The sequence below is a fragment of the Aquarana catesbeiana genome, linkage group LG02 (genome assembly GCF_042186555.1).
Source record: "Aquarana catesbeiana isolate 2022-GZ linkage group LG02, ASM4218655v1, whole genome shotgun sequence".
NCBI classification, from domain to species: Eukaryota; Metazoa; Chordata; class Amphibia; order Anura; family Ranidae; genus Aquarana; species Aquarana catesbeiana.
Window position 1 is genome coordinate 665,015,277 of NC_133325.1, and position 14,240 is coordinate 665,029,516.

The 14,240-nt window shown below is 42.6% G+C and overlaps 1 protein-coding gene across 1 annotated transcript in view; it reads right to left on the reverse strand.

Annotated features, from left to right (window-relative positions):
• SERPINF1 (serpin family F member 1) overlaps positions 1 to 14,240 on the reverse strand; it is a 133,688-nt gene that overhangs the window by 71,772 nt on the left and 47,676 nt on the right. The window contains exon 3 of the mRNA XM_073616622.1: positions 7,986 to 8,169. Within this exon, the coding sequence (XP_073472723.1) occupies positions 7,986 to 8,169 (184 nt within the window). The remainder of the gene's footprint in view (positions 1 to 7,985; positions 8,170 to 14,240) is intronic.

Consider the following 14,240-nt stretch of genomic DNA (forward strand, 5'->3'; position numbering starts at 1 on the left):
AGGCCAGTTTGGCACCCGGACTTCTCTACTATGAAGGAATGCTGTTGTCATTGATGCAATATGCAGTTTAGCATTGTCCTGTTGTAATATGCAAGACTTTTCCTGAAAAATACATCTGAATGGGACCATATGCTGCTCTAAAACCTGGATATAGTCTTCAGCATTAATGGCGCCTTTCCAGATGTGCAAGTAAGGCCAATGCTACCACTAGGCAAACTAGGCAGCCGCCTAAGGTGTACTGCTGTCTAGGGCGCCTAGCCACTGGTGTTCCTACTCTCTTCGCAAGCAACTAAGTCAGCATTAGTGGCCAGCCGCCGCTCCGTTCGCACATAGTGTGAGAGGCACAGCGCCGGCGGAGGACTGTGTCTGTGTCCTGACTCCCAAATGAATGGAAGCAAGCAAACATTCATTGATGGGCGCTGGTGAGGCTGCATTTGATGGGCACCAGTGAGCCTGCATTTGATGGGCACCGGTGAGCCTGCATTTGATGGGCGCTGGTGAGGCTGCATTTGATGGGCGCTTTATTAAAAGGTGGGGTATACATGGGCAGGGCAAAGGGGGTGGAGCCAAGAGGGGGCAAAATGAGGTTTCACCTAGGGTGTCAAAAATCCTTGCACCAGCCCTGTCTGCAAGCTGGCCATTCCATAGGCACTAATGCATCCCCATATCATCAGAGATGCAGGCTTTTGAGTGCCGATAACAAGCCCGGTGGTCTACATAACAGTTGTCCACTTTGCAACAGACCATTTTAAATGTGCTTTGGCCCAGAGAAGATGGCAGCGGTTTAGGATCTGGCTTCTTCTTTGCATGATGGAGCTTTACCTTGCATTTTTAGATTTTACACTGTGTAAACTCTACATTATTATTATTAATATTATTATACAGGGTTTATATAGTGACAACAGTCAGCACTTTACAACATGGGAGCAAACAGTACAGTTACAATACAGGGGGGGTCAGAGGGCCCTGCTCCTTAGAGCTTACAATCTAGAAGGGAGAATCAAGTGAAACAAAAAGGTAATAACTGTGAGGGATGTTCAGATGGAAAATGAAAATGAAGTTGTTAGGTGTGGGTAGGATAGGCATCTCTAAAGAGGAGGGTTTTCAGGGATTGTCTAAAAGCTAATAGAGTAGGAGATAATTGGATGGGGGGTAAGGAGTTCCATAGGATTGGAGAGGCTCTGGAAAAGTCCTGGAAGTGAGCATGGGAGAAGGTGATCAGGGAACTAGAGAGCAGGTGGTCTTGGGAGGAACGAAGAGAATGATTAGGTTGGTATTTTGAGACTAGGTCAGTGATGTAGCTGGGGGCAGAGTTGTGGATGGCTTTGTAAGTAGTTAGTATTCTGAATTTAATTTGTTGGATGAGTGGAAGCGAGTGGAGGGTTGACAGAGAAGAGTAGCAGACACGGAGCGGTTGGTAAAGTGGATGAGTCTGGCAGTAGCATTCATGATGGATTGAAGGGGGGGTAGACTATGTAGAGGTAAGCCTATGGGGAGGGAGTTGCAGTAGTTGAGGCAAGAGATGACCATAGAGTGAATTAAGAGCTTTGTTGTGTCATTGGTTAGAAAGGGGCGTATTTTGGAGATGTTGCAGAGGTTGAGGCGGCAAGATTTGGATAGTGATTGCACGTGGGGCAAGTGAAAGTGGTGTGACATCCAGACTAATTTATTGAATAATTAATTAGTGATACGAGAGGAGATTAGTGCATATATGAAGTGAGTGTATATGACCAAAAATAAGGTAATTATATAATTAAACAGTGTTGAACACAAGAAGGATATTATGAAACAATGAAAATACTTTGTTGGCAAATATACCAGTGACTAGTAATAAAGTGACTGTGCTGGTTCTATGAACTTAAACACAAATAAAAAACACAAAACATAACAATCCATTTATGTACATAAAAATTATGTGAAAAAATGTTTTTCTTTTGGTGAGGAAAACGTCACAAAAAGTCTATGGGGGTAATGGATGCCCAAAGATGGAAAAAGCTCCCAAATTCACAGATGGATGATTTCACCAGGCAAATAAGTAGAAAATGAGAGGACCACAAGTGTGCAGAGATTTTACATCAGTGCCGGGGCCATCACCAGGAATAGAGGAGGCTTACCGAAGCAATATGACCTGAAATGGCGTACGCCAAACAAGTCAGAAAGGCTTAATAACCCACGGTTATGAGGGGTGCGTCAGGTCAGATGTCATCAGCACGTAGTGGAGACAAAGGTAACAGCACGGCTTCCTCACCCATGGACAATCCAGTATAAGCCAAACGTATTTTTCATATGTGTGGAGCAAAGAAAACTCACATAGGGTGATAACGTTTTAAAACTTTCATTGCTGGGTACGGGAGCTGCAGCGGCAGGGAGTACCCCAGTAATTTGTTGGAGGCGGTTGTCAATCTGAATATACCCCTCTTGTAGTTTCTGAACTGAGTCGGCCAGCGTGGAAACCTGCTGACACAGGATCTCCAAAGGAGAGCGCGCTCTGTCGGCCTCGGACATCTGGCTGGTTTGTACTGTCAAGACTTATACTCACCGAGGCCAAGATGCCGAGAGCGGCTCGTCCTTACGACCACGCGCACCCGACCCCTGGAAGTGATACAGGAGTTGGGGGCACGCGGAGGCATGGACTTCCGGTAGTGGTGGGATTCCTGAAGGCCGGAGGAAGGTCCGGGTAGACGTTGGGTACTGAGGAACTGCAAAGACAAGCGGTTAGATCCGAACCGGGGTATCAGGCAGCACAAGTCCGTAATTCAGGCAGAGGTCAGAACCGGGGTATCGAGCAGAGCAAAGTCCGTAATTCAGGCAGAGGTCAGAACCGGGGTATCAAGCAGAGCGAAGTCCGTAATTCAGGCAGAGGTCAGGGGTATCAGGCAAGCAGAGAGAGTAATCCGTTTAATCAGGCAGAGGTCAGGGGTATCAGGCAAGCAGAGAGAGTAATCCGTTTATCAGGCAGAGGTCAGGGGTATCAGGCAAGCAGAGAGAGTAATCCGTTAATCAGGCAGAGGTCAGGGGTATCAGGCAATCAGAGAGAGTAATCCGTTTAAACAGGCAGAGGGTTCAGCACAAGTCACTTGGATACACAGGATAAGCAGGTACAGGGACCAGGGTACAGCTGACGACAAACCAGCAACCCAACTGGGTGCTGGAGCCGTCAGATGTAGCCCTCCGGCGAGCGCGTCAGCGTGACGCGCTGCCCGGCACCCGCACGGCCACGGCACGCACACGGGGACCGCCGTGCACCCGCGCGCGCCGCACCATCGGGCCGCGAACGGGTGTACGATGTAGCGTGAGTCCCATGCGCATGCGCCCTGGAGCCCGGCGGATGGAGGCGGCCTGTGCCTCCTGACACTTTTTAAGTATGGGGCTGACAAGTGCATGTTTTAGAGAGTTGGCATAAAACAGAATGCAATAATTTGCAAAAGCTCATAAACATATTTGGTTCACAATACAAAATTTGAAATATATCAAAATGTTAAAATGAGTAAATTTACAGTTTTAAGAAAAAAATAATAATAAAAAAGATCATTTTGGAATTGAGGGGAGCAACACCTCTTAAAAAAGTAGGGACAGGGCAACAAAAAGATGGCAAACTAAGTGGTACTAACAAGGAAGAGCTGGAAAAACTTTTTGCAACTAATTGGGTTATTGGACGACAAGTCACTAACATGGACAGGGGGAGCGTTTTAAATCAAAAAGATATATAAACAAGTACATGTACCATCATCCCAAATATCTTGTACAAGGCAAAAGGCATGAGGTAGAGAGAGGTCACAGGTAGCTGCCACTGTCGACCAGTATCTCAATACCGCATGCACTGAAGGCAATAACCCCTAAAGAGGGGGGGGGAAAACGAGGGGACTATTCCGGTACCAGGTATAATCAAAATTAATAGTAAAAGGTAATAGTGACAAAAACAATAGTAAAATATAAAAATTCCATTTTAATAGAAAACATGATTAAAAGATTGTAACAATAACACATACAGTTGCAATTAAAAACGGGAGCAATGCACACAACCAATTAAATTACAACTTGTATTGAGATAGACACAAATAGAGCTTGGATTCTCGACCGGTTTCGCGGTTTCACCGCTTCCTCAGGAGAGCAATATCTGTGGTGCAACATACAGTAATTGTAGTAAATACAATCATATAAAGATTATACAAAAACAAAAGAAAGCAGCAAAGACATTGAATAATGCATTATATAATATACAATATAGATAGAAAAAGGATGGGCTCACCCGTTCTATGGTTGTCTGTGGGTACGCATGGCCCCAAGTGATTCCCCCCGCGGCGAACACAGGGGATGACTAAACAGACCCTGGATTAATAAATTGTATAATGAGGTAGAGTAGATGAATGAGGAATCAATCAGGGGGAGGAGTAAGGTGGGGGGTGCCAGTGATGTATTTTTAAAATTCAAACAGTGTGCAAGTGAGGGGAAAACCACGGGAGGTGTGTGTGAATAGGGAAGTGGGGGGGAGGGGGGGGAAGGGGAGGGGAAGGGGGAGGAGGGGGGAAAAAAAGGGGGGGGGGAAAGGGGGGGGGAAAGGGGGGGAGGGGAGGGGGGAGGGGAAGGAAGGGAGGGGAGGAGGGGGGAAAGGGGGAAGAAGGGAAAGGGAAAGGGAGGGAGAAGGGAGGAGGAGGGGGAAAAGAGGAGGGGAAAAGGAGGAGGGAAAAAAGGGGGGGGGAGGAAAAAAGGGGAGGGGGGGGGGGGAGGGGAAAAAAGGAATGGGAAGATAAAGGGGAGTTGCACACATAGATATGAACTGGCACTCACCCCTAAAGTGCATAGACAAGCACATGGACTTGAGTGAGGACCAAATGCAGCTGATCGTATAATGAATGAGATGAGGCCACTGGTTGTTATTGGGCAGTGAACAGGATCCCCCCAAGTACAGCTGGAGTGCTTGGTATGCACTCAAAGAAGTTACAATAACAGCTGTAACAAACATGATAATAGAGTCATGTGAAGATTGACTCACCGGTCAGTGAAGCCAGCTGGCTCAGGTACAAATACAAGACAACAAGTACAAGTAGCAAGGTATAAAATCATTGCTGGGATAATAACATAGAAAGGTATAAGGGGACATGCTGTAGGCACAGTATACAAGGATAGCTATTCAGCACAAAATATAGGCTGAAAAGGAAACTGCCTGTAGACAGACAAGAAGGGAGGGGAGGGGGAAGAGGAAGGACAGCGGGGGGTGGGGGGCACGACACTTACCCAAAGCAGTGGTCCTCAGTTAATCAACATCACAGGGGCTGTAGGCTCAGATAGCGGCCATGACTGGCCGCTATAAGAGCACCCCAACCCGGAAGTCAGGGACGGCATCGAGGGCGGTCCCTGACGTCACCGGGTCTGCTCGCCCGCACTGCGCAGGTGCAGTGTCAGCTGCTACTGCGCAAGCGCGCGCTCCTGTCAAAGGGAATCAAGTTCCCAGGCATGGAGACGCAAGCAGCTGTAAGGCTGCCAGGGCGGGCATGTGTCCGCCGCAGAAAGAAGGCTCGGGGCAAGGCGAAGCCACAGAGACCTGACGGGGGGGAAAAAAGGAGCGCATCCTTATACAGCAAACAAATCCAAATAGTTCAATAGGAGTAGCATATAATTAAACAATTGAACAAATGTGATATTATATCTAGACAATGGGCAGTCAGTGACAACAGACCATAGGCGTTCACCAATAGTGAATGGGCATCATAGGGTATGTTGAAACCCAAGTGCAAGGGACAAGGGGTGGGGGAGAAGGGGGGGGGACGGAGAGGAGGGGGGGGGGGGAGGGGGGGAAAGGGGAGAAGGGGGAGGAAACATGATTGGGTATAAAAGGGCATCTTAGAGAGTCAGAGTGTCTCAAAAGTAAAGATTGGCAGTGAAAATTGTCAAACAATTTTAGAATGTTTCTCAACATAGAATTGCAAAGAATTTAAATATATCGTCATCCACAGTACATATGATCATCAAAAGAGTCAGAGAATTTGGAAAAATCTTTGTGCAAGTGAAAAGACAAAACCGCAATATTGGATGTCAGTGATCTTCAGGCCTTCAGACGGCACTGCATTAAAAACAGGTATGATTATGTGATAGACATTACTGCATGGGTTCAGAAATAGTTCTAAAAATCACTGTCTGTGTACACAGTTTGCCGTATCATCCAAAAATGCAAGGTAAAGCTGTATTATGCAAAGAAGAAGCCATATCTGAACATGATACAGAAACATTGGACATCTTTGGTCAGACAAATCAAAATTTTACATTCTTCTTGGCAATCATGGGCGTCACATCATCTGAACTAAAAAGGAGAGTGACCTTCTGGCTTGTTATCAGTGCCCAGTTTAAAAGTTTGCATCTCTGATGGTATGGGCATGCATTAGTGCGTACAGAATGGGCAGCTTGCACATCTGGGAAAGAACCATCAATGCTGAAAGATATATCCAGGTTTTAGCAGCATATGCTCCCATCCAGATTATCTCTTTTTCAGGGAAGGCCTTATATATTTCAGTAGAACAACGCTAAACCGCATACTGCATCTATAACAACAGCATGGCTTTGTAGTAGAAGAGTCCGGGTGCTTAACTGGCCTGCCTGCAGTCCAGATGTTTCACTAATTGAAAATATTGATATGTTTTCCATTTTTTATTGTGAATAAAATAAGGGTTTATAAGATGTGCAACTCATTACATAGTCAGGTTGAAAAAAGACACAAGTCCATCTAGTTCAACCAATGAAAGGGAAAAACTAGATGGACTTGTGTCTTTTTTCAACCTATGTAATCATTGCATTCTGTTTTTATGTAGATTTTTCTTTAACAGAAAAAGGATTTTTTTATTGAACAAATCAGCATTACAGCATATGCATCGAAAGGCATTTTTGAAATTACAATACAGATTAGTATCAATAGTAATAATACATACAAGAGTTGAAGTTTCCTGTGGTTTATCATATAGTCCTATTTCAACGGAAAACTTAAATCAAAGTATAACAATCTGCCAGTTAGAATATCAGCATTCATCAACCCTCATCCATTAGCTAAAGGTAAAGGGTAATAGAGCCCTATCGGGGTGGGGGGAACAGAAACAGGGGAGACCCTTGCCGTGAGGCCAATGTAATGGAGAGGATTCACTCAGAAAATAGGAGAGGAGGAGTACATGCTCAAGGAGGGCGACCCCTCCCTACACCCCTCAGCCTCCCCATACAGACCACACAATTTTCCTGGACATTGCTTACTCTCATAGGTGAGCCAGTATAGGGGCAATACTGAAATGACCGATTTCAGCCAGGAGTCTTTTATATAGATTTTACACAGTGCTCCAACTTTGGAATTGGAGTAGTAATTTGAAAAGCAGCTAAGCAAACAAAAGAATACAAAAAAATCAATATGTTCTTTTCACTTGTTGCCATTGGCATGTAGAGGCATATACCTTGTATGAACTCAGCTTCATTTGCCCCTGCTAATCATGGGTTGTTGCATTTTGCTTTGCATGGGGTGAATGCAAATGAAATTATTTGGGCTAAAATTAATCATTATAGGATGTTGCATGTGCAGCATCTGGCAAGCAGGATAAAGCACAACAGTTCTTTATAATAATCAATAAAAAAAATTATGCTAAAAACTTGAATTTCCCATGGAAATATGGAAAAAGCAAATGTACAAATATCTGCAAATTTTACTTAATAAGGCATACTTGCAGGTAAATTCAGCTGGCCAATGTGCTTTATAATGGGTTGAATTTTCTGATGATGTCCTGTATGCATGCAATGCAATTTTTGGGAGAAAACAAAGGTTTGCCAATTCCTATAGCTATTTATAAAACAATTTTTAAGAACATCTTACTACCAAGCCAATGAGTCAATCACAGGCAAATTACTTCCAAAAGACCAGAGGTCATCATGTATCTCAGTAACAAGTTATGGAGTGCTTCTTTTTCACTTTTAAAAACAATTAAATAAAAATAGTTTATCAAGAATAGTGTACTCACCCAAGGAAACAGCTGAAAGGGCAGTGGCAAGGGTCAGTGGTGACATAAAAATGTTGGTGGATGGATTCTTGCTTGCATGCATACGATAAAGGTCATAGCCGAAGTTGGATGCAGAGGATGCAAGCCTGTTGAGTGGAGTCTTGTAGAATGGATCCTCTTCTTCTTCCACAACAACAGTTGGGTTCTGGATTTGGTAACGGGTAAAAATTATTACTACCAAAGTATTATCAGAAACATAAATCTGAAATGCATGAATTGTGTATATGAGTACAATTCTGAAACATTTTTTGTAACCAAATTCAAAAGAAAGGTGGCTAAAGCACCAAGAAAAACAATTCCCACTTTTTTTTTATTTAGTTTACCAAAAGTTGGCATATTCCTCCCCTTTCCAGGTATTGGTTTCTCCACATCTTTCAGGAAGATCGATTAAATGGCCATACTCAAAGATCTGCACATGTGCATAGTGTAGCCTGTAGACCAGTGCATAGAATTAAGGCTGTGCATATGTTAGCTTACACGTCTGGCTTTTGGCGCCCAGAGGTCTTTTTAAAGCACAGCAGAACTAAGGAGAATTGCTGAGAGGTTCTGTGACTTGTGACTAAACCTGCATCATGTTATCCTATATGTGATCCAGATTGCCTCATGACTCTTATTTATCCTAATCTGTTGTTGCTGACCTTACTTCATGTCCTGACGTTGTCTTCTGCACACTGGGGTTGAGTTACTAAAATTGCCCAGTGCAAAATCTGGTGCAGTTCTCCACGGTAGCCAGTCAGCTTCTAACTTTTTTTTTTTTTTTTTTTTACTCTTTATTACAAAATTTTTACTTACAAATTATTTAACATAATTTACATTATCTTTTCTCTTTCTTTTCTTCCAAAATATTAACATATCTATCTATTTTCATACCCATTCACTCTTACAACTCATTCTTCCTTCTCATCCATCTTATGATCACTAATACCTTCCCCTTTTTACTCATTTTATACTATATTTTCAGGTCTTCCTATATCTGTCGTTAAGTGTGATTTGTTCCACTTTGCCCAAATCTTATATTTCCGCACATTTCCTCTTTGTTCATACATTATTCTCTCATGTGGTACAACTTGATTTACAGCTCTCACTCATTGGTTTATTGTAGGTGGATTTGGCTGGATCAATTTTTCCACTATTTGTTTTCGAGCCAGGAATAGTACATCTTGCAAAAATATCCTAGTATATCCACACACTCTTTCTTTTACCACCCCCAGCACACATAGTTCCACAGTGGCCATAATAGATTTATTTATGACTTTTCCTAATTTCTTGACCACCTGTTGCCAATACTTCCCTATACTTCCACACTGCCATATCACATGGATAAAATCCGCCCCGCCTTCCCCACATCTTGTACAGTCTGGCGCCCGCATCCTCCCCATCCTATACAGTCTGTTCGGTGCCAAGTATGTCTGATGTATTATATTTAATTGAATTATCCTGTTGTTCATTGCTGGCGATACTTTCAAGTGCGAGGAGCAGATTTCATCCCAGTCCTGGTCACTCATTCCCGGAATGACCCTCTGCCATCTGTCCCTCACGCCCACCGGGTCCCCACTTATTTTACTCTGTAATAGGTGTGAATAGATATCAATTCCCTTGGTCCTTGAGATCTTAATATGCCTATAAGGGAATATTTGGAAATTTTTAGTTCTTTTCTTCCAAACTGTACCTGTAATAAATGTCTTTTACTTATAAAATTGTTTGCTCTGGAGGTTATATTGTTTACACAAGTTCTCATATGACACTATTACATTGTTATTATACATCTGGCCCATAGTTGTTACTTTTTTCTGTTTCCAAAAGTTACTATCTTCAAATATTTCTAATTTTTCAAACATTGGATTATTCCATAAGGCCGTTTCTAGTGGGATATCCTTAAATCCCGTCAGTTTTTTTACCTCCTTCCAAACTGACCTGGCCAGCTTTAAAAGGGGAATTTTCACTCCAACCTTTCTCAATTCTGTTATTTCTAATCCTGTCAGTAGATCTCCTACCTGCATTTTATTTATTAAATATTTCTCCACCCTCGTTTCTTGTTCCCGAATTACCCAGGTTCTTACATGTTTTAATTGCCCCGCCAGATAATATAAATATAGGTCTGGTATTGCCAATACTGCTGCAGTGTTAGGTCTTTGTAGTGTAGAGAGTTTTAATTTACATCGCCCATTTACCCATATGAACCTAGTTAGCTGGGAGTTCAATTTTTTAAATATATATTTTGGTATCTTTACCTCCGAATGCGCCATCACATACAGACATTTCGGTAGTATAATAGATTTAGTCAACTGTATTCTCCCTGCTATTGATAACGGTAGTTTTTTCCATACTCCCAATTTATTCTTCACGTATTCTACCAAGGGGTCTATATTTGCTTTAAGAGCTTCTTCTGGTTCCAATGTGATATTTATTCCTAAATATTTAAATGTTTCCACTATTTTTAATGGGGTCTAATAACATCAATGCGGATTTCTGCCAGTTTATTTTAAGCCCTGAAAGTATCCCGTATGCTTCTATTATTTTCATTGCCTCCCCTAATGAAGTGTGCACGTCCTCCATATATAGTATAATATCGCCTGCATATAATCCTATATGGTCAATCCTTTCCCCCACCCTGATCCCTTTATATATTTTGGATTGTCTAAATCTATTAGCCAGTGCTTCTATTGCCAGTGAGAACAATTGGGGGGACAGCGGGCACCCCTGTCTTGTTCCCCTTTGCAATTTCAATGTAGGAGACAATACTCCGTTTATTAAGAAATTAGAGCATGGTTGTTTATACAGTATTCTCACCCATTTTCTAAATCCTTTCCCAAATCCACTTTTATTCAACACTGCTTGCAGGAACTCCCATTCTATGGAGTCGAATGCCCTGGCCGTATCCAACGATGCCAAGGCACTCGACTTCGGGAAGTACTCCCTCAGCTGAACCATCAACTGAGTTCTCCTAATATTATTTGTAGTGGACTTCCCCGGCATAAATCCTGTTTGAACTTCTGATGCAATGGATAAAATTACCCCGTTAAGCCTCTTCGCCAATATTTTTGCTAATACTTTATAGTCAATATTTAGCAACGATATTGGTCTATAGGACACAGTCTTTTCTGTCTTTTTTTAGTTTTGGTATCAATATTACTGTTGCCTCGTACATAGAGGAAGGCATCTCCCCCCCGGTCAAATGCCACCCTGTACATCTTAGTCAGTATCGGAGCAGTAATTTCCACATACCGCTGGTACATTTCCAATGGGATACCATCTGGTCCCGGCGATTTGCCCTTTGCCATGGACTTAATAGCTTCTTTTACCTCCTCTACTTCAATGTCTTTCTCCAGTTCCCCTTTTTGTTCTTCTGTTAACTTCAGAAACTCCAAATCCTCTAGGTATTTCTCTATCTCCTCTCCTGTGCATGTCAGTGTTGATGTATACAGTTTCTCATAATATCTATAGAAAGTTTTCACTATGTCCTCCACTGTTTTAACCATCTCCCCTTTCTAATCTCTCACCTTTGTTGTAGATACTTGTTGTTTTATCAGGTAGTTTACTATTTTATTGACATGATATCCTTGCTCAAAACTTTTTTGCTTTAACTGGAGCCTCTTACGTTTATTTTTGATTATTAATTGATTTTTATATTGACACACCGCTCTTACCCATTTTATCTGGTTCATAATTGAGGGGTTCTTAATGAACTCTGCTTCGGCCTTCTTACATACGTCTTCCATTTTCTCTTCTTCTTGTATATTAGCACGTTTAATGTATGATATTGTGGATCTTACTATCCCTCTTAAATACGCCTTAAAGGTATCCCATGTTACACCCTCCATTATACTGTCACCATGGGCCTCCAAAAACATTACCATTTGCTCCGGTATGCGATCATTTGACCCAATCTGGGCTAACCAATAGGGCTGTATTCTATATCCCGGCCGCCTTCCTCTGGGGCCTATCTTCAAATCAAAGGTCAGCCTAGAGTGGTCAGACACCCCCTTAAGCATATATATATAACCAAGTGCACCATTGGGAGTATTTTCTCGTTCCTCAGTGCCAGGTCTATCCTAGACATGCTCCCTCTACCTGGTGCATGCCACGAATAGGCTCTGACCCCCGGGTTTCTAATCCTCCATAAATCAAACCATCCTACCTCTTTCAAGAAGTTTTCTAGTATTTTAGACCCTTCTCCTCTCCCATGGCTTTTTTTCCCAAATCTATCCATCTTTGGGTCCAGCCACATATTCAAATCTCCCATACATATAATATGTGCCTCTGGGTATTCTGACATAAGTAACATTGCTTCCTTCAACACTCCCAATGTGGCTGGAGGTGGGTTATATATCCCCATAATAACAACTGGCAGTGAGTGCACCAGGGCAAAGACAAAGACGTAGCGCCCATCTGGATCCCTCCTTACCCTGATGCACTCCCACGCCACCGTCCGATGCACCATTAGAGAGACCCCTCTTGAAAAAGTTGTATGGCATGAGTGGTAAGACCATTGTATCCATGTTTTTTTCAAGTAATCGAGTCTCTCCTTAACCATATGTGTTTCTTGAATACAGATTATTTTGGCCTGTATTTTCTTAATATCTGTAAATACCTGTGCCCGTTTCACTTGCATGCCCATACCCCTCACATTCCATGATAAAAAAGTGCAATTACTAGCCATTTTTACACAATCTTAATCATTGTTCTACCAGGAAGCCTGATTTCTACTTCTCCTCTTTTCCCTTAGCAACCATATTTTCATTTTCCCTCCATTCATCCATTCATAAATCTTACACATCCTTAAATTTAGGGCATTACCGACATATTGCATCTGCTCCTATATAGGTAATTCATCTTGTTTCAGCCTGTCTAATCCTCAACCCCACCCCTCCAGAAAAAAGATAAGAGGGTGCAAATATTAATATACCCCTCCCTGATGCTAGGGAAGGTGGGGAGGGGAAAGAAAAAAAAAATTATATATATATATATATATATATATATATATATATATATATATATATATATATATATATATATATATATATATATATATATATATATATATATATATAGGAAGGCCAGTATGGTGGCCTGAATTTATGGGAGGAGCCCGGGGGGTATTTAAGCAGCCCGCTCACCTGTGGTGCTTGTCGGTTTCCTGTGCGCGATATACGTCACTAGGCCGACTATTCGATATACCAGCGTTCGCAAGTTCCCGTATTCGATATTTCGTACTCAAAACCTTCGAAGTCCGCGTTTTCCGTTCGTAGTTTGTACCACGCGTCTGGCTTGGCTGTCGCAGGTAAGGTCCCGTCGGACTTTTCGTTTTCATATCATGTCACTAAACCGTGATTCAAATTTTCGTTTCACTCGCATTTCACAAACTGCAATGTATATCGCTCGTACTTTCGATATGTTACCATTTCGACAGCACCGCGACGCAGACGTCGCTTCATTTCTAGCATGTCGGTATTTAAAAAATAAATAAATAAATAAATATGCGTCGGTAGACAGCCATAGCGAGTCGCAATTTGCAATTTATCGGATCAAGTCAGTTCGATACCAATCATTTCTCATTTCTGAAACATTTCTAAAACTCATTTCTGACATTTCAATCATTTCAAACATTTCTCATTTCAGTCACCTACCGCGCTCCGATTCGAATCCAGTCGCACCGAAAGATGCACTGATTCGTTCCGGTGTGCCCCAGTTATTACGGCCTCATTTCTATACATGCTCCAGAGTTGCGTTATTATCAGTCATTCGTACCTCTGTCATGGTTATCATTTCATTTCCACGTATCACGTTCCGACATGAATTCAGTCGCATGGAAATGCACCGATTCGTCTCGGCGTGCCCCAGGATTGGCCTCATTTCTATACATGCTCCAGAGTTACGTTATTATCAGTCATTCGTACCTCTGTCATGGTTATCATTTCATTTCCACGTATCACGTTCCGACATGAATGCGGTCGCATGGAAGTGCACCGATTCGTCTCGGCGTGCCCCAGGATTGGCCTCATTTCTATACATGCTCCAGAGTTACGTTATTATCAGTCATTCGTACCTCTGTCATGGTTATCATTTCATTTCCATGTATCACGTTCCGACATGAATTCAGTCGCATGGAAATGCATCGATTCGTCTCGGCGTGCCCCAGGATTGGCCACATTTCGGTACATGCTCCGGAGTCCGATTCGTAGTCAGTCGCTACAACAGCACGACCGATTCGAGCCT